The sequence below is a fragment of the Zonotrichia leucophrys genome, chromosome W (assembly GCF_028769735.1).
Source record: "Zonotrichia leucophrys gambelii isolate GWCS_2022_RI chromosome W, RI_Zleu_2.0, whole genome shotgun sequence".
NCBI classification, from domain to species: domain Eukaryota; kingdom Metazoa; phylum Chordata; class Aves; order Passeriformes; family Passerellidae; genus Zonotrichia; species Zonotrichia leucophrys.
In genome coordinates, this window is record NC_088199.1 from 2824016 (window position 1) to 2845318 (window position 21303).

Below are 21303 nucleotides of genomic sequence, written 5' to 3' on the forward strand. Positions count from 1 at the left end.
TGCACCCTCAGCAAGTTTGTTGACAACACCAAGCTGTGTGGTGCAGTCAACACACTGGAGGGAAGGGAGCCCATCCAGAGGGACCTGGACAAACTTGAAAAATGGGCCCCTGAGAAGCTCATGAAGTTCAGCAAGGCCAAGTGTGACGTCCTGCATCTGAGCCAGGACAATCCCAAGCATGAGTACAGGCTGGGTAGAGAATGGATGGAGAGCAGCCCTGGGGAGAAAGACTTGGGGGTGATGGTTGATGAGAAGGTCAACATGACTTGGCAATGTGTGATTGGTGCCCAGAAAGCCAACATTATCCTGGGCTGCATCAAAAGAAGTGTGACAGGCAGGTCATGGGAGACGATTCTGCTCCACTCTTGTGAGATCCCACCTGGAGTACTGCATCCAGCTCTGGCATCCCCAACATAAGAAGGACATGGACCTGTTGGAGTGAGTCCAGAGGAAGCCATGAAGATGCTCTGAGGGCTGGAGCACCTCTGCTGTGGTGACAGGCTGAGAGTTGGAGCTGTTAAACCTGGAGAAGAGAAGGCTTCAGGGAGACCTGAGAGCCCCTTCCAGTGCCTAAAGGGGCTCCAGGAGAGTTGTAGAGGGACTTTTTAGAGAGTGTCTTGGTTTGAAAAGACAGGTGTCTGCTAAGGAAGGCAGAAGCCTCCCCTGAACTGGAAAAATGTAAACCCCCTCCCTCCAAATTATTATAATTTTGAAATTAAAAGGCTCTCAGGCAAAGATACGGGAATACAAATAACAGTAATTTATTAGGAAAATTAAAAATACAAATGTAATAGTACAAACATCAACAAAAAATAACAGACAGAGTCAGAATACGACCTGACACCCTGTGGGTCAGAGTGTTGGTAGCAGTCCGATTGGATGGTGGCTGCAGTCCTCCTGCAGTGACAGGTGTGGTTCTGTTGGAGCAGTGATCCTGTAGAAAGGTGGAGTTTTCCTCTGAAGGTCCGGTAGTGGTGTAGATGGGCTTGGTCTTCCTCTGGGAATCCAGTGGGGAAGACAGCTACTCCTCTGGGAGTCCAGTGGGAAAAAGGCTGTCCTAGTGTCCCAAAATCTCAGATTATATTCAGGATGGAATGCTTGGCTCCTCTCCCTGGGCAGAGCATCTCACCATGAGATGATGTAATTTTATCAGTCATGCAGTGACACTCAATGGCCCATTAACAGCAGATGTATCCCCCAGGGAGGATTGGTTTGTGGAAGAGATAAAGAAAACTGCCCAATTAACAGAAGATAACTGCCACACCTCTAACAGATGGCAAATAGAATACACACATTACCTTGCAATCTAGGACAGAGAGGCATGGAGTGATGAGACAAGGGGCAACAGTTTTTAACTGAAAGAAAGTAGATTTAGATTGGACATAAGAAACTTTTCACTATGAGGGTGTTATGGTCCGGTTTTAAAGTTATTTAGAAATTCCTCTGCCCAAATTAAGGTGCAAATGAGACCATATGCCAAAGTCAATAGTACGAGTTTTATTTAATAGTAAATATGAGAGAGAGAGAGAGAGACAAAAGAAGAGAAAGAAATAGAAACTAGGTGGAGGGACAGAAAGAGAGTGACAGAGACAGAATAAGGAAAATATCACCATCTGTGGATCCCAATGATGTTCCATTGATCCTCTCCATCTGGTCTTCTTGGTGGTGAAGGTTCCCCCAAAAGCATAGAATCTGCTGGGTTAATATACACTTAGGCCAGGTGGGAATATCCAGGTATCTCCCCCTGGGGGGGGGGGGGGGAGGGAATCTCTTGCAGCAGACTCTGCATCTGTTGCATCATTTTGCATCACATGCAGTCCTGTGGTGCAAGGCCTCTGGGGAGTGCTTTGGGAGGCCTATGATGGATTATGACACCCTCTCAGCTGCCTCTCATGTGAATGTCCAATGAATGTGGCCTGTGGGGTAGGGGGTTTTACAGCTGAGACAGTTTGTGTAAAGGAGAATGGGTGTTCAGTGTCTCTGACCAGAGGTTATACCTTGCACCTGAAACCTCCTTCCCTCTGCCCTCATTTCAGGGGGAGTCTGTGTAAACCTGACTTCTGTGGGCTGTGGTCTTCCCCCACCCCAAACCCAGACAGATGATTCTCAGCGTACCTGCTGGGTTTGGCTTTCTTGTGAATGCATTCCTTTCCCTCAGCCTTGTTTGTTTCTCCTTAGACCTGAGATGATTGAACTATAGTGTCCCCTTTATCTTATCTAGGTGGCTTAACTAACAGTCCAAAGTTCTTCAGGAAGGTTTCTGTGGTTGTAGCTTCTTTATACACTTTTTGCTATAATGGGCAAAACTCCTTCATAAAAATGTTTAAGGCCTGAATAATTTAGGTCCCAGACAGAGCATGATGAGGCATTGGCACAGGTTGCCCCAAGAAGTTGTCTTTTTCCCATTCCTGGAAGTGTTCAAGGTCAGGTTGGACAGGTGTGAAGGTTTAGGGCAAATTTTTTAAAGAATCTGCAAAGGAGGGCCCCTCCAGAAAGCAAAACCCACACGGCCCCTCCCTGTCGCAGACATTTCTTCATAGAAATCCTTTCTTTGGGATTTGTTCATCTTCTGGGAAGCAGAGCCCCAGAAAAAGAATGTGAACAAATTGTTATCAGCTGTTGTGAAATGTGGCAGGTGATCCTGTGATTGGCTCATCTTCCATGTTTCCAGTTAAGGGCCAGTCACAGGAGCAGCTCAGGGACAGGTTCCCTGGACACAGAACTTTGTTATTCATTCCTTCTATTCTGTTCTTAGCTTAGCAGCTCTCTGCAAGCTCACTCTTTATTCTTTTTAGTATAGTTATAATGTATTATATATTATATATCAATAAATCAAGCCTTCTGATCAAGGAACAAGATTCTCGTCCTTCTCTCACCCAGTGACCTCCTCAGGTCGCTGTAATACCTCCCCCCAACCGGTTCGGGAAAAAATTCCTCGGAGAGAGGTGGAAAGAACCTGTTTATTTGACTGGCCCCGCACCCCCCAGCACACAAAATGAACAATACCAGATGACACGGCTTTGAGAAAGATGACAGAATCAGAAAGTCTCTTTCGGGGCTGGTTGCTCTGTTCTCAGTCCCTCCGGCGCTGGGGCAACTGCTGCAGCCGAACCTTCGGTGTTCCCGGGTCCCAGTCCGGAGCAGGTTCGAGACGGTCACAGAAACAGGAGAGGAGAAACAGTCCAGGAAGCAATGTGGACTGTTTGGCTAAACTAACTAATAAGCAGAGGCAAAGCAGAGCAGAAGCAAGAGCAGAAAAGCACGCCAGCCAAGCAGCAAGCTAAGCAAGAAGAGAAAAAAACAGCCCGATGTACGCTCTCTCTGTGTCCCTGATAAGAGAAACCCAAACAAAACTTCCACTCTTCAGAGCCGGTCTTAAAGGCACAGAACAGAGGAATGGGGATACAAACATCATAATGTCAACCCAGGACAACAGGGCTTCGAGAAACCTGGTCTAGTGGAAGGTGTCCCGGCCCATAGCAAGGGGTTGGAACTAAATGATATTTGAGATCTCTTCCAACCCAAACTACTCTGTGATTCTATTCAGCAGAACTCTTGTTGACAGTTTCCAGTAGCGTTTATTCATGCGTTGAAACTTTTTGCCTTTAAATGGATATTTAGTGTGATAGATGAGTAATGCGATGGTTGACTCTCACAATTAAAAGGCAAATATTATGTATATATGTTAAGAGAAGTTTTATAGACTTATGTTTTACCCTGCTTGTGTTGTTATCAGGGGGTGGCCAGGGTTTGGGACATTTGGGAGGGTTGGCTTGTTACTATGGCAATGTCTGACCTCCAATCAAAATTTAAGAAAGTAAATTCCACCACTGAACAGTGAAGAAGGAGTCGATGGATAGAACTTTGAGAGGGACAAAAGGATTAAAAGGTGGAACATCCATTGTGTGGATGAGCTCATGGTGGGAAAGATCCTCTGCTCCCTGCGGCGTAATATTTTCTCTATTCAGTCTTCTGTTGTATTTTTGAGAAGGTTTAATAAACCTTTTAAATTTTTGGAAGTGAATATCATTTCTCACAATGGGGGCTCTCCCTGGGATTTACACCTTGCCCCGGTGGCACTAGAAGTTCTCAAAAGGGGAGCCCCCTCGCCACAAATTTGGCGGAATTTATCCGACTCTCCCATGGCCACCAGTGGTCAGAGGTTGGAATCCCAGAGACAACAGGAGGCTGGATAAAGAAAAGAGAAGAAGAGGGGTGGGTAACATCCTCATAACTATCTTTGGCCAGATAATTATTCCATAATTCTGGTATAGGAACTTCATGCCATTACTATACTAGACCTGTCCTGGTCTGTTGAAGTTTTAGGATATTGGAGAGTAGGAGGGAACGGTGGGACACGTGGTGAAGCAGAAAGCGGGGATTTCCCCCGTGGCTGGTGGGATGCATGAGATTGAAGGGTTTGTGAGGGGTTTGCAGCACTGAGCCAGCGCACACGGGGGGAGTCAGTGAGCCCACATGGGGCACTGCCTGACTCTGGTGCGCGACGGGCGCTGTGGTTTCCCGGGCCAGCTGAGCGGTGGTAGCCGGTGGTGGCATCGGGGGAGGCGCCAGGGGGGACCGAGCGGCAGTGGCGCTAGCCTGGCTGGCAGGCTTGTGCTGGGGGGGGGTGAGTGGTGACGGTGCCGGCGCTGGCCCGAGCAGCAGGCTTGTGCTAGGACGGGGACCCATGGCAGAGTTCCCAGCCAGCACATGCAAAGGGAGTCAGTGAGCCCACATGTGGCAGCACCTGACTAGTACGCAGACAGCGCTGGGATTTCTGGAGCCAGCCGGGACTAGACTGGGAGAGGGGCGACTGCCTAGGTTTGCAGCGAGGGGGAGGGGGTGGTTGCCCAGGAGTGGGTGTAACGGTCAGCGTGAAGCGGTGGTTTGCACACCCTTGAATCGTGACAGGGCGGAGCCAGCTGCAGGACCAAATCACAGCAGGGGAAGAGCTGCTGAGCCAGATGGGGCGGGGAGCAGAGTGTGACCCTGGGATGAAAGCCCCAGGATCGTCGGTGTTTTTCAGAAGTTAAGTTTTTTTCCTTTTTTCTTTTTTCTCCTTCCTTCCTTCCTCCCTTCCTCCCTCCCTCCCTCCTTTCCTGGTTTCTTTCTTCTCCTCCTTTCCTTCCCTTCTTAGGGAGGCAGACCTTACTGGGAGACTGGGTAATTGGCTGATTGGAGGAGGCAGGCTCTGTCAAGAGGGCCTGTGGTTGGAAAGGTGGGCTCTGTCAAGGGAAGACCTGTGATCTGCTGGTCAGGATGGGGTCATGGATGAGTAGCAAATCCCCAAGGGTAGAAGCAGAAATTGAGGAGGAACCAATGGGCATACCCCCAGATAGTCCACTGGGAAAGAAACTAGCCCAGTGGAAATATGAACCCAAAACCAGAGATAAGGACAAGAGCAAAATGATTCAGTACTGCACAGTAGAATGGACCAGAAAGGAAATTAGGAGCGACCATGTATACTGGCTCAGATATGGGTCAGACAAAGGATAGATATGTCAGGCATTAAACATGTATGTAAGAGCTAAGAAACAATTAAATCAGTATTACGGCAGGGTGTTTTCAGGGTCTGTCCGACCCTGACTGCTGTAGGTGTCTGGATAGCGAAGTCTTGCTAAGCACAACCTGTCCAGGTCCCTCAGGCAGGCTCCCAGCCGCAGGTAATCTTAGCAAGCAGCTGAGCTCTTAAGTGAGATCAGCTCTTTGGTGAATTCAGCTCTTTAATGATTTCAGCTCTTTGCTTGCTAAGTGCCTTGGCAGACAGATGGGGAACGAGGAGAAGGCTGTATGAGGTTCCACAGAGGTGTCTTTATTGGCAGCTTCTGCGAAGGGTGACAGTGACAGCTCTTCTGCTGAACAGCACAGAAATAGGAGTTTGTATAGGGTATAGGGGTTTTGAGAAACAGTCCAATAGTAAGGGTCAAGGCGAATATGACCTATTGTCTTACAGACAGATAATGAGGGTCCGAAGGCGAAAGAGGGGCTTCTTAGATCCAGTCATCGTGACTAGGCATTACTCATCTTAGGCAACTGACTGCCAGGGAGGCCTTGCAGGCCCTGTGGCTGCTACAAATCAGGAAGAGAGTGACTATGCTGTTTGCTGGGAAGGGGAAACCGCACCCTCAAAGGTGAGCATGTTTAAGGTAGCAGAAAAAAAAGAATGGGACCCATTAGACCACTTACACACCCCCTCCCCCTCCAGTAGCTCTAATTACACCTCCCCTACCCCTTGTTGGGCCTAGCTAAAACACCAGAAACAGGGTAGCACCCCGGGAGGAAAGCAGATCAGAAGATGGGAGCCAAGAATCAGGATTATAATTATACCCCCTGAGGGAAATGCCACTGGCTGGGGTGCTGGGAGGAATTGGATTTGTAACCATACCTCTCAGTTCCTCTGACATGGGAATGTTTAAAAAGGAATTAAAAGGACTATTAGAGGACCCCATTGGATCAGGGGAGCAGTTAGACCAGTTTCTGGGGCCCAATATTTATACATGGGAAGAAATGCAGTCGATAATGACCATGTTGTTCACACCAGAGGAAAGACAGATGATCTGGGCAGCTGGGGTATGGATTTGGGAAAGAGAGCATGTGCAAGGACCTCCTGGGGATCTGAAAATGCCCATAGTGTGCCCCAATGGGGACCACAACAGCACTGGGGGGAGGCAAGACATGGAGGAATATAGAACATTGATTATAAGATGTATCAAAGAGGCATCACCATGTAATCAAAATGCCTGTAAGGCTTTCGATGAGCAGCAAAAGTGGGAAGAAACCCCAACAGAGTGGTTAGAAAGATTGAGGAAAAATATGAGGCAATATTCAGAGGTTGACCCTGACACAGTGGCTGGACAGATCTTACTAAAGATAAATATCATCACTCACGCCTGGCCAGATCTATGGAGAAAGTTAGAAAAATTAGATGGTTGGCAAGAAAAGAGGTTAAAAGGATCTTTTAAGGGAAGCACAGAAGGTGTATGTAAAGAGAGATGAAGAGAAGGCCAAGGTGAAAGCCAAGGTAATGGTAACTACCATTAGGGAAGGAAACCTGCACATAAAGAATTGCTCAGGTAAGGGAGGGGGGGGCCCGAATGCCGGAAGATAGATGGAGGGGGGATGAAGCCCCCTGGGACTGGACACAAAGACGAATGTTTGGGGGGACAGGGGAACCTAGGACCAGTTTGCTTTTAATTTAAAAAAATGGGCATATCAGAAAGAATTGCCCCCAGAGGAAAAAGGACCTGAGGGTCTATGAGACTGAGCAAAAAGGAGAAGCAGAAGACTAGAGGTGTCAGGGGCTTTACCTCCTGGGGACAGAATACCATCAGGAGCCCTTTATAACTTTAAAAATAGGTCCCCATGACGAAGAATTCGAATTCCTAGTAGACATGGGGGCTGAAAGAACTTGTATTTGTAGAATCCCAAAGGGGTGCAAAAAGGGTCAAGATACCGTGCAAGTAGTAGGTGCAAAAGGTGAAGGGTTCAAAGTCTTAGTTGTAAAGGAAGTAACGTTTGAAGAGGCAAATAAAATAGGAATTGGGGATGTTCTATTAATTCCAGAAGCAGGGTGCAATTTATTAAGATGGGATTTACAGGTGCAGTTAGACATTGGAGTACTCCCAGAGGAAGGGAAAATAAATGGTAGTTAAGCTTCTCCAATTAAGAGAAGAGAATGAGGAGAAAATTCATGAAATGGTGTGGGCAAAACCAAAAAAGTGAGGCAAATTAAACATGAAACCAATAGTAATAAAAATAGTTAATGAGAACCATCCAGTTCAGGTACGACAATACCCACTCTCACCTGGAAGGGAGATGAGGACTGCAACTGGTCATCCAGGACCTGCTTGAAGAAGGGACCTTAGAACCATGTATGTCCCCCCATAATATACCCATATTACCAGTAAAGAAGTCAGATGGGACTTTCAGGCTTGTCCAATATTTAAGAGAAGAAAACAAATGAACAGTGGATCAATACCCTGTAGTGCCTAACCCCTATACACTTTTGAGTAATATGCCCCCATCACACCAGTGGTTTAGTGTGATAGACCTAAAAGATGGGTTTTGGGGCATGTCCACTGGCAGAGAAAAAGTAGGGATACATTTGCCTTTGAATGACAGGACCCTGATTCCGGGAGGAAGCAACAGTTTTGGTGGACTAGGTTACCCCAAGGGTTTTCCGAATCCCCAAACCTATTTGATCAAGCCCTGGGAGAAGTACTACAACTCTTCTCCATCAAACCTGTGATAAAACTCATTCAATAAGTAGATGATTTGCTTCTTTCAGGATGGGAACAAAAAAAAGTTCGGGAATTCACCAAAGCATTGTTAAATTTTCTGGGAGACCAAGGACTTTGAGTATCAAAAGGGAAAATGCAATTTGTAGAGAGGGAAGCAAAATGCCTAGGACATGTTATTTGCCAAGGCCGCTGATGACTGAACCCTGTGAGAATTGCGGGGTTAGTCTCACTCCCATGGCCAAATACTAAGAGGGAAGTTAGAAGGTTTCTCGGCTTGTTGGGATATTGTAGGCTGTGGATTGAAGGATACACTCAGGCCATCAGGTTCTTGTATGAAAAGTTAGTAGAAGAAGAGATTAGGTGGGATGAAGACGATGAGCAAAACTTGAAGCTTTAAGGCAAAAATTAGTCAGTGCGCCAGCACTGAGTCTTCCCGCCTTAGACAAACCCTTGTATCTGTTTGTAGATAAAGAAAGAGGGGTAGCTCATGGAGTACTAGCCCAGGAATGGGGAGGATCCAGGAAACCAGTGCCCTATTTATCAAAACTGCTGGACCCTGTTAGCCGGGGGCAGCCAACCTGCATTCAGGCGGTGGCCGTGACCACCGTACTCCTAGAGGAAACCAAAAAATTTACCTTTGGGGGAAAACTGAGAATATATACCCTGCACTGAGTGAAAAGTATCCTAAGCCAAAAGGCTGAGAAATGGCTCACTGATTCCCAAGTGCTAAAGTATGAAGCCATCCTAATAGGTAATGATTTAAAGGTAAACGTGAGTAACAAACTCAACCCTGCAGAGTTTTTGTATGGAGAACCAGGTGAGGAATTAATACATAATTGCCTAGAAGTTATAAACTATCAAACTAGAATAAGAGAGGACCTAACGGATCAACCTCTCTGAGGAGGGAAACAATTGTACATTAATGGATCATTAAGAGTAATCCAGAGGCACCAAGTATTGGGATATGCTATAGTGAATGAAGGGTTAGTAGCCATAGAAAAGGGATAGTTATCTTCCAACTTGTCAGCCCAAGCATGTGAGTTATATGCCCTAAAACGAGCTCTGGAAATATTAGCACAGAAAAGGGGAATAACATATACAGACTCAAAATACGCTTTTGGTGTAGTTCATACCTTTGGAAAAATTTGGGAAGAGAGGGGCCTATTAAATTCAAAGGGAAAGGGACTGATTCACAAAAAACTTGTTTTAGAAGTGTTAGAAACCTTACAATGTTTTGCGGAGAAAAGAAGAAACCTCACAACTTTATAAAAGTTGTAAAGCTCGGTATGTTTATTTACGGCGCCGGACGCACATGGAGAAAATTCTCCTCAAAAGGCATGCATACCCCTGAAGATTTCAGACCTCCTTTTATCCCCCTTCCAAATGCATATGCATACAGTTTCACAATAAGTTCATACATATTCATCCCGCATGACATTTAGCACCAGTTCTTCTTTATCAAAGGAATTTCTAGGTCGGGGCAAATTGACCTCGTGGTCTTTTCTGTTTTTCTTTCTCTGTCTCCTTGCTGTCTCGGCATACGAGTTTTTCCTTCAGCTTTGGCCTCACAGACTTTTCACCGTTGTTAGACACTTCACTTTATTCAGGATGGATCCCTACTCTGTCTCAACAATTATCAGAAGAAGTAGCAGTGGTACATGTTGAAGGACATCAAAAATGGGAGACTCAAGAGGCATGAGGGAACAATTTAGCTGATTTAGAAGCTAAGAATGCAGTTGAATAAGGGACAGAAAAACTAATGATGGTGGTAAACCCTCATGGGAGAAATGCAAGAAGTCACGGTATTTAGTGCAGCAGAAGAGGAAGAACTCCTTAAAATAGGAGCCAAGAAAGATAATGAAGGGAGGTGGAGATTAGCAGATGGGAGGCAAATGGGATAGCTAAGCGGGTGACTGAACAGTGTGGGATATGTCAACAAGTAAATAAGGTCATGAGGAAAAAACCCAGGGGAGGGCAAGAACTAGCCTTACGGCCCTTTCAAAACATCCAGGTAGATTTTACTGAGTTTTCCCAGGAACAACGTTGCAAGTTTTTGCTAGTGATAGTAGATCACTTGACCCATTGGGTAGAGGCGGTACTCACTGTGAAAGCCAATGCCGATGTTGTGAGTAAAACACTCCTAGAATCAATCATTCCCTGATATGGGATGGTAAACAGGATTGATTCAGACCAAGGAACTCATTTCACATCTAAGATATTGCAGAAAATTCTTCAAGCCCTGGGAGTAAAATGGGAATTACACACTCCATGGCATCCACAGAGTTCTGATGGGGTTGAGAGAATTAATCAAACTCTTAAAAGAACTCTAGTTAAGCTAATGATTGAAACCCAAATGTCATGGATAAAATATCTCCCTTTAGCCTTATTAAGAATTAGAACCCAGCCCCGGTCATATCTGGGAGTGTCACCCTATGAAATGATGTTTGGGTTACCCTTCTTGACCTCACCTCCGAAGGTTGCCACCTATGAGGAAGGAGAAACCAATGCCAAGAAATATGTTATGTCTATAGCAGAAACCTTAGAAGGGCTGAGACATAAAGGGGCAATTCCTCAAACCACCACCCTGGATATCAGAATTCATAATATTAACCCCAGAGGTTGGGTGATGATCAGCCCCTAACTCATGGAGAGATCCGCCTCTAACTCCTCAGTGGGAAGGTCCCTTTCATGTACTGCTTACCACTGAATTGGCTGTCCGAACTGCAGAGCAGGGATGGACTCACGCCAACAGAGTCAAAGGCCCAGTAGAAGAACACAAAGAATGGACTATAACATCCAGGCCAGGTGAAACAAGATTGATTTTCAAGCAGAGACCAAGAGATGACCAGAAAACCAACAAGATCCTCAAAAAGTAGAGTCAAGCTCCCACCAGCCACCTCGAGAACTGTTTTAATAGGTGAGAATTACCAGCATCTGTTGAGGGGAGGGACACAAGTGGGCCGTAAAAGGTAATGGGACAGCTTCCTTAAGAAAATAAGATGAAGGAGGGCAAGACTGGGTTGGCCCCTTTGTTCACTACCAGGAAGACTCCATAACCCTGCTGCGAGTAACAACCCCATAGGCATGGTAAGGTAAGGGCAAAAAGACCATGGTGGACTTCTATAATTCCTCAGCTGTCTTCCTCAATAAGAGAGACTGAAGGGCAAGACCGAGTTTGCCTCTGTACCCACACCTAAGGTACGCCTACTATGGGTAGCAACCCCTTAGGCACGGTAGATGGGGGTAAAAAGCCATGCCCGACCGCTGTAATGTCCTTTTGTTCATTCCGGATAAGGTTGTTTAGAGTGAACTGGGGATTTTTTTTTCTATTTGGTTTCCTCTGTCCTTGCCCACATCAACAGATGCTAGTGTGAGTCATTGAATTCAATTGTTCGAGCCAAATAACTTGTGGAAAAGGGGAGATTGTGATATATGAGCAATGCGATGGTTTACTCTCACAATTAAAAGGCAGATATTATGTATATATGTTAAGAGAAGTTTTATAGAGTTATAGTTATGTTTTACCCTGCTCGCGTTGTTATCAGAGGGTGGCCTGGGTTTGGGACATTTGGGAGGGTCAGCTTGTTACTATGGCAACATCTGATCTTTAATCAAAATTTAAGGAAGTCAATTCCACCACTGAACAGCAAAGAAAGAGTTGATTGACAGAACTTTAGAAGGGGCTAAAGGGTTAAAAGGTGGAACATCCATTGTGTAGATTAGCACATGGTGGGAAAGATCCTTTGATCCTGGCACCATAATATTTTCTCTTTTCAGTCTTCTATTGTATTTTTGAAAAGGTTTTAATAAACCTTGAAATTTTGGAAGTGAGTATGATTTCTCACATGTAAGCAGCTTTAAATCAGGATTAATCCAGTAATTAACTGGCTTGGTGATTTTGTGTATTCTTTATATGGATTACTAGTTAAGCAGAGGACTGCTGTATTATATTGATGATTATGTGCATGTTACTAGCATGTGTGTATTGGCTACAGAGGGCTTTAACCTTGATCACAACTGTTTTGGGGTTTTTTTCTTCTTTCTTGTGAGAAAAGTTTGCACATTGTCTCTGATGGAAGATTTTGATAACATTGCAGGACTGCAGATCTTAAAAAGAAGATAAATATTCTATTTAGGTGGAGGGCTGTTGCGGTGTGATGTCATGGTTTGCCTCAGTTTCCCGATCCTTCCCCAGGTGCCAATCACTACTCCTTTCCCCCCTCCCTTGCCCCCTGCTGAGTGCTGTCTGTCAATCCAGAAATTCCGGAAGGGCATCGTGTGATTGGCAAAGTTCAAAAGATGCCTTTCAGCCCTGGGGGACATTGGGCCATCCAGGTGTCATTTGTCCCCTGAGACTCTCCCCCCTTACCTGGTTGGTGGGATCCCTACCCCTTCCCTCCCCCTCTCCCTGGGGTTAAAAGACACAGGAACCACGCAGTTCGGGAAGTTCTGTTACAGCTGTTACTCGATTCAGAGGCCTGTGGGCCAGGAATAAAGCTCTGGATCGAAACCCTCCAGCAGAACCCGACTCCTTTCTTTCACCTCGCCTTGAAGCTTCTCGGCCAGAGGTAAACCTGAGCTCCTGCATGCCTGGACTTGTCCCAAGCGCCCAGCTGCAGCATCCAGCCAGCCAAAGGTGTCTCTGAGGTGAAACCACAATAGCTGCCGCCTTTGGTCAAGCAGCAAGGGCCAGACGAGCCCAGGCACGTTCCATCCATCTATATAGGTATTTAATTCCAATAACAATGGAAGTTCATCCTAATTTTAGGTAACTTGTTCCACCTAAACAGTTGGCATTCAGAGCTCTAGGTAATCCCTAACATAAACCAGATGCAACTCCATATTGTGTTACACTGTAAAGAATAAGGGATAGAAAAAAAGAGAGATCATTTGTATTTACTGGGATGGTAGACTAAAATCTGTTGTACATTCTTCACTAGGAAGCTGATGGTTAGGGGCATTCCAGCAAAGGTTTTCCTGACCATTGTGGACCTGATTTCCCCCCCCTCCCCCCCCCCTTACCACAATGGTATAAATTACTGGAGTGCAGACATGGCCTGTCACTACTCTGATCATCATTAGTATTGCTGTAGCAGTTATGCTTGCACACACCTCCTGCTGTGCAGTACATATACTTTCAGGAATTACACTGCTTTGTCTGGAAATGAATGTATAACCAGTTGAATAAAGAATTCAGTTACTCGGAAGTTTAAAGATCAAAGATATTGTTAGGGGTTAGTCCTAGGAATGATGTCTGAATAGATCTTTCTGCAGAGGTTGATTTGTCACCAAATTAAGCTTGCAACTCTTTAGGCATGCAGGACTGTAGAGTATGTCAGTCTTCAGGAGATGATCAGTTTTCAGTTTTATGCCTATGGTAACAGACAAGGATACACTTGAAAGTTTTTCTTTCCTAAGTAGGATGTTGCAGAATCCCCATGAGACTTGGGAAATAAAGCTTCTGTGGTGCATTGCATCCTAAAATCTCACACTTCTCACAAACGTGCAAAGCTTATGTGGTGGGTTTTATGTTGATTAATTGCTAGGCACCTACTAGAATTATTTATTATCTGCTGTGAGATAAGGATTAGGAGAAGAGCAAAGCAGGCTCAAACTTTAAAGGGTATAAAGAAAACTTTAATGACAGAACTAAAAGAAAGAATAATAAGAATCAAAAAATCTTCAGAACATTTCTTTCTCACTCTCTTTTCTTTCTTACTGGCAGTATAAAGAGATAAATTTGGTATTTTTAGTCCGTTTACTATCGTTCAAGTAATTTTTCTTTAGTTTACTTAGGGAGAGGAGTCTTTCTCACTGTGCTGTGGAGACTTTTCCACAAGAAACAGTTATCTCATGGCTTTTAATTTTTACAGATAGCAGCTGGCCAGAAATCTGCAATTGTGAAGTCTTTCCTATCTTTTGCAGCTTTCTCACAGTTGCCTTTATGGGTTATATTAAACTTATGGGGTATTATTTTAAGGATGAGCTGTTTAAAAGCAAAAGTTTTTTTTAATCTGTCTTTTAGATCATCTTCATCTCTGGGAACAGAGGTTTTTTATTTCTTTGGGGGTGTGAAACACACCAATCACTTATTTTTAAAATTTTAAAAAGTTTAATGATAATAAAATGGTTATAAAAATAGCAATATAATTAGAGTAATAATATTTTGGACAGTTTGGATTAGGACAATATGAGACAATAGAAACAAAGAGTTACGGACATCCGGGTACCTTTTTCTGGGCAGCATAAGCCCGAAAAAGGACACCCGTTAACAAAGGATTAACCCTTAAAAACAATAACCTGTTGCATATTCATACATCTCATACATGATGCATAAATTCCATTCAAACACAGGATTCTGTCTGGTCATCATCAACTTCTTCCTCTTAATCCTAACGGCGTTTTCCTGACTGAGCGAGGCAGGAAAAAGTTAGTTTCACCTGATAATGGGGCAATAAATTCTTTTTCTCTGAAAGATTTAGGTGTCCTGTGGCTGCTATCTCAGTGTGAGCCCTTTCTTTAGGAAAAAAGTATGCTACATAGCATAGTTTCTATTATAACATTTTGTTATAACCTAAAACTATATTTAAAACACTACTTAAGAGAATTAATACAGCATAACTTTCTAACACAACACATATAATATTCATTTTAATATTTGCGAAAAGCCAATCATAAAATACGCATTTTTCACAAGGGCAAGGGGTCTTCATCACTCATCTCTGTTCAAGCTTCTCATTTAAATCAGTTACTTTAACACTTGCTTTGCTTTAGCATAGATGCCTTTGCTCATGTCTATAGTTTGAACACTCTCTTCATGCTTTTTCATTAATTAAAGGGATATTTTAGTGTATTACAGTTCATTACCATGGCTTTATCAAAAGAATTTTAGCTTAAGACTAAGGCATCTCTTAATTTTCTTTTTATCTGGGACTTGGCTCTTTCTTCACTGATTTTCATGTCTTATGTTGTTCTCTATGTATCTTCTTTTTTTTTTTTTTTTCTTACTCGAGAGAGGATTGATATTTGTAGGTTTCATCTATGCACTAAAAGACTTAAAATCTCGCCTAGAGCCTGCGGAGGGCTATGTGATCTCTGCCGGGCAGTGGTTAGAGCTGTTTACGATGGAAGATTCTATGGGGCCGCGCTGGAAGGAAGCTAGGATCTCAGCAGCCAGGCTAGGACTCAGCAGTAGCACGCTGCGGGCTGACGGCTTCCCCTCCCTTTGCCTGGTAGTTTCTGGTGTAACTCAGTAGTGGCAGAATTTCAGTTGAGCTGTGGGTTGGCCTGGCCGCGCTGGGGAGGGGCGGCGGGGGGAGGGACGGGGACCCGGAGCTGCTCCCGGGACCTGGTGGGCCCCCACTTGGCCCGGGCTGGCGGCAGGCTTTAGCGTCGTCAAGATGTTAGCAGCCGCGGCCCGGCCCAGCCTCACCCGAGGCCCCACAGCCTCCCCTCCTCCCGCCCGGCCACCGCTGGGGCCCGGCCTTGCCCAGCCAGCCCGCCTGGGCCGCGGAAGAGCGGGGCCGGTCTTACTGGCACCCAGTTACCTCTTCAAGGCCGGAAGCAAGAGAGCGATTCTTGGGTTTTGTTCGTCTTTAAATGTGTATATCACAGAGGCAGATTCAGGTCTTTTAGGTGGTTTAACAGGTTGCTAATATTCAAAACTACTCACTGGTTTTGTCAGGCACAGAGGAAGTTCTTAGTAGCTCCTCATAGAGAATAACTTCTGTAGCTGACGTTTTTCCCTCTTTACTACTGTGAAAAACATGTTCACTCTCCTGTGAAAATTTTAAAATTTAATAAAGGACAATAGGAGACAAGGACCATCGAGCAAAGGTTATTATGGCTGGGTGCATCTTGGCATTCAGCCAAGGCCACACATCTTCAGGCTACCCCTTAAATACTTTTTTCATCGCATCAGCCTGTTGCATATTCATAGACCCTTATGCATAGTAAACTTTTTTCCCCAAACTAGTTTACATTTTCCAGGAACTATTTTACATGGCCCCTCCTTGGATCTGCCTTTTTAGAACATGCATGGGTTTTGGCTGTGGTTTTGCCTCCTCTTTATCACTTCCAGTTTGGGCCTTGGTCCATACTTACTTCAGACAGTGAGTGCTGATAGTTGGCATATCTGTAGCAGGTGTCCTTATCCTATGTTCATTGGATGTTATCCCATCCAAGCAGGCATTTTAACACAAGCATAGCTATTTCACTACTATGTCTAAGCTTAATTAATAACAGAAATAAAAACTATATCAAAGTTACTTTACCACTACACATATAAATCCATTTTAATATTTGTGAAAATTCAGTATTATAATATGTATCTATAACACTACAAATCAATTAATGCAAAACCAGAACAGCTTGCTTTAGCAAGGAAAAGACTGTTGCAGTACAGTTGGAGTGGGGTTGTGTGTGCTGTAACACAGAAATAGAACCTTGCATACAAAGTTGATGGCTGAAGAGTAGTTATATGGCCACAAGAATTAGAGTTTGCAAACAGCTAATTAAATATTAATTCATAACCTTTTTTTTTTTTTTCAAAGGGTACTGCCCGCAGAAAGAAGAAGGTTGTTCATAGAACAGCTACAGCAGATGACAAGAAACTTCAGTTTTCTTTGAAGAAACTGGGTGTCAACAATATTTCTGGAATTGAAGAGGTAATTGTTTAAAAGGGGAAAATGCTTTTCTCTATAGAAGTATAAAATGTATAAAACATAATTTCCTTGAAAGTAACATGTTAAACTTGCCTGTAAATTATCTATGGGTGCTTAAATGAGCTTTAGGAACTTCAACTAGTTTCCTGTTAAATTGAAAAATTGTGCTAAACTGCTTGAAATACTGGTGTTGTTTTGTTTTCTCCCCTTGCAGGTTAATATGTTCACCAACCAAGGAACAGTCATTCATTTCAATAACCCTAAAGTTCAGGCATCCCTGGCTGCTAACACTTTCACTATCACTGGCCATGCTGAGACAAAGCAGCTGACAGAAATGCTTCCTAGCATCTTAAATCAGCTTGGAGCTGACAGTTTGACTAGCCTGAGAAGATTGGCAGAAGCCCTACCCAAGCAATGTAAGTTAAAACTTGAATGCATTTCCTGCTGGCAGCTATGGGGCTTATTTGAATAGCTGCAGTGAAATTCAATGCACTCTTACTGTCTGCAAGCATATTATAAAATGCTGAAGAAATGAGACACTTAAATCTTATTTATAGCTCAAATCCAACAATGAATATAACAGAATAAAGCAGAGGCCCCTGTTTCTCAGCATGTCTTGCAGCTGGTCCAGGACTAGAAAGTTGTAGCCAGACTTGATTTCTTGGTAGTTTACTACTTGCTGTGGCTACCATACTTTGGCATACCTAGTTCATTAAAGCTAGATAGAGTTACTCTGAGAAAGTTAGGTTTTAAAAGAAGGTATGTCTGTTTTGACACTTTTAATGGAAACATAAACAATAGGGAGAGGGACTTGAGGACAGACATCTTGCTACTGCTTTGTTCCCTCACAGGTGTGGTGAAGGTATTATTTCTTGCATGGGCTTTCTGATAGCTAAGAGGCATTTATACAGCATTTGTAAGGAAATATATTATAATTTCTGTGTTTGTAGAACAGTGTAGCAAACAGGACTGGCATGATCAGTAAGCTAGATACACCAATTTCATATTCTATCCTTAGATTAGTAAAATAACCTGAACACTTTTTCTCCCTAAAACTATGTTTGAAAAGTAGAGGAGGGACCTAAGTATCTGGTGTTTGGAAAAGGTGCTGCTGCTGCTGCTACAGGGTAACTTTTGGGAGCAGAAGACAGGCTTGTTGATATTGGGAGTGATGCCTTAAGTTTTTAGCATTTATATTTTTCAGATCCTGTACTGCATTAGTGTATGTCCTGGGTTGACTATATGATGCTTTTATCCCCAATCGTCTCATTCTGTTTATGTTGAATAATAATAAGTTTTGTACCTTTAAGAGTGTTACAGAGAGTGAAGGGGGAGAGAGAAGAAGCGCGCAGTTTGTTTTCAGACACTGCACTCACTCCTCCACATTCCTGTTCCTGACTGTGTTGTCTGCGGACAGACAGCGGGACAGAGAGCTCTTCTTTTGCTTTTTAGTTAGTGTTAGCTAGCTGAGGCAAAGAAGTTCCCTGGACTGTTTTTTTTTCCCTTTTCTTTGGACCTCTTGGAACTGCTCTGGACTGAACACCCAGGAGAGCACCGGCAGCTGCAGCTGAGGCCCACCGGGCCGGGCCTGGCCTGCGACAATTCCAGCACTGAGAGACTGATCAGAGACTGAGTGAGCTGCTGCTTGAACCCAGGGTTTTCTCAGTTTGTCATCTCTTTTAGAGTGGCAAGGGGTCTCATTGTTTTGATACTGTTTTGGTCTTATTGTTTAATAAACAGGGGGGGTTTTTTTTCCACCTTTCTCCAAGGAGGTATTTTTCTTTCCTCCCGGACCAGTTGGGGGGAGGGGCCGATTGGATCTGCTTTTCCCACCGGAGCTCCTTTGGGGGGATTCTTCCCCAAATTTGCTCTAAACCTGGACAGTGTATAACTCTGAACTCCATATAGAGTGTTAGTAAGCTCTCTTCACATTTTGGTCAGACAAAACAATCCTTCCAGGCCTGAGAACCAAGGACACCCTCTGCCTCAGGCCCCGAAAAATATAAAAAAAAGTGAATGGGGGAGGGGGGGGGGAAGCAAACCGGAGCAATATGATTTCATTACCTAAAGTTGTAATTGGAGAATTAACCTCTGATATGCAAATAGACCAAACTTATATCTGTCTGAAAAACTCATGACTGTCACCCATCTAGGGGGTAGTCTCTGCAAGGCTTTTGCACTGCCCAAGGTGTATCTATTGAAGGCCTTTAATAAATACCCACTTTCTTCTTTTAACTCTGTCTAGTCTCTGTTCTAGGTAGCCACTGCAAGGCATCAGGACCATGTTTCAGTTCCTGCATGTAGGGTTTTCCTACTTACTTTCTGCTTTTTGTGGCAGTTATGATCTTGATTGTAATGGTTTTTCTTTCTGTGCTTTGCTGCCAGCAAAGATAGACTCTATTCCTCAAGATGATGATGCTTCTCTTCTCTCAACTTCCCACCGAAAAAAATTCTGCTAGAAGTAGTGTTCAGGAGGTGAGGTAAACTGCTTTCCCAATGAAACTCAGGTCCCTCCTTCCTAGTGTCAGCTGTGTGGTTTCCTTCTGGTAGAAGTGGGGCTTGAAAGAAAGAAAACTTGAAGGATTTAAAATGAACCTGTTAAGATCTCTCTTCTTATAAAAAGGTGAGACAACTATTTATTTAAGGGAGGGGCTATTTATCAGGGAATGTATAATAGGACAAGGGGTAACAGTTTTAAACTAACAGAGGGCAAGTTAAGATTAGATATTAGGAAGAAATTCTTTATTCAGATGGAGGTGATGCACTGGCATGGGTTGCCCAGAGAAGCTGTGGCTGCCCTGTCCCTGGAAGTGTTCAAGGTGAGGTTGGACAGGGCTTGGAGCAACCTGGTCTAGTGGAAGGTATCCCTGTTCATGTCAGGGGGGGTGGAACATGGTGGTCTTTAAGATCCATTCCAACCTAAACTATTCTGTGTTTCTATGATTCATGTTAATTCTTCCCTGTTGTTTTGGATGCCACCTGTCCCAGAGACAAATGCTTGTAACAGATGCCTCAAATCAATGTGCCTGCCACTCTTCTGCTACAATTGTTATTTTTTTTTCACTTCATCACATTTTTATATGTGGAATAATACTGTTCCAAATAATAGCTTTGCTATAGTTATGATAAAGTTGTACTTTTGTCTGGGAAAGGGTGGGGCTGTGTTTGACTTGACAAGCATGTTTGTCATGGTGTAAGTCATTGCTGCTGGGAAAGAATGGAGAAACTTGTTCAAGTCATACAACTCCTGTGGTTTGAATTAAGGCAGAAATCTGATATAAACATGACATAAATAGCTCCCAGCTCTTTTATCTCTGAAGGCAGTTTCCCAAGGAATCCCTCGCAATAGTGCTCTAAATGGCTGAAAGTTTGCCCCTATGAGGTTTAGGGTCCTGACTACTGTTTTACTCATCCAGTACCCCTCAAAATTGAGAATTCTATCCAGGCATTATGGCTGCAGCCCAGGCTGCCTCCAATCTTGACCTCTCCAATAAGTTAAAGAAACTTCAGAATCATAGAATCATCAAGGTTGGAAGAGACCTTTTAAGATCAAGTCCAACTGTTAACCCAACACTACTACTGTAACCCCTAAACCGTATCACCCAGCACCAGATCCAGATGCCTCTTAAACACCTCCAGGGATGGTGACTCTACCACCTTGCTGGGCAACCTATTCCAATGCCTGACCCCCCTAACAGTAATTTTTTTTTTTTTTGTAATATCTGATCTGAATTTCATGTCTCAGGTTAAGGCCACAAGTTCTTCCGCATTAGTGAGCAACAGGTCCAGCAGTGCCTCTCCTCTGGTTGGGCTCTTCATCACCTGTACTAGAAAGTTGTCCTCAAAGCACTTGTATTGGGTCTGGCTGACAAGGAGTTAACTTTCCCTGTAGCAGCTCTCACAGTTCTGTGTACTGGTAGCTAGAAAGGTGTTGATCACATACCAGTGCTTTGTCATTGAGGCTGTCTCTCCAACAATACCCCCTCTTCACCCACCAAGAACAGTAGGCTGGTGGTGGGCAAATATCTTTGGAAGGGACATAGCCAGGATAGCTGATCCCAACTGACCAAAAGGATATTAACATCTGCTCAGCAATAAAAGTTAAGAGAAAGGAGGAGGAAGGAGGGGGCATTCATTAAGATATTTGTCTCCTGGAGCAACTACTACACATACTGAATCCCTTGTCCCAGGAAGTGGTCAGACGTATGTTGATGGGAAGTAGAGAATAAATATTTATCTTCCTTTGCTTTTGCATGTGACCTTTGCTTTTGCTTTATTAACCTGCCTTTATCTTGACCCATGAGTTTGTTCCATCTTATTTTCTCCTCTCTCAGGTCCTGCTGAAGAGGGAAGGGATAGAGCAGCTTGGTGGGCACTTGGTGTCTGGCCACAGTCAACTC

General features: G+C 44.1%; 1 protein-coding gene across 1 annotated transcript in view; it reads left to right on the forward strand.

Annotated features, from left to right (window-relative positions):
* LOC135459276 (transcription factor BTF3-like) overlaps positions 1–21303 on the forward strand; it is a 34926-nt gene that overhangs the window by 6253 nt on the left and 7370 nt on the right. The window contains exons 3-4 of the mRNA XM_064735057.1: positions 16793–16906; positions 17118–17319. Coding sequence (XP_064591127.1) covers positions 16793–16906; positions 17118–17319 — 316 coding nt within the window. The remainder of the gene's footprint in view (positions 1–16792; positions 16907–17117; positions 17320–21303) is intronic.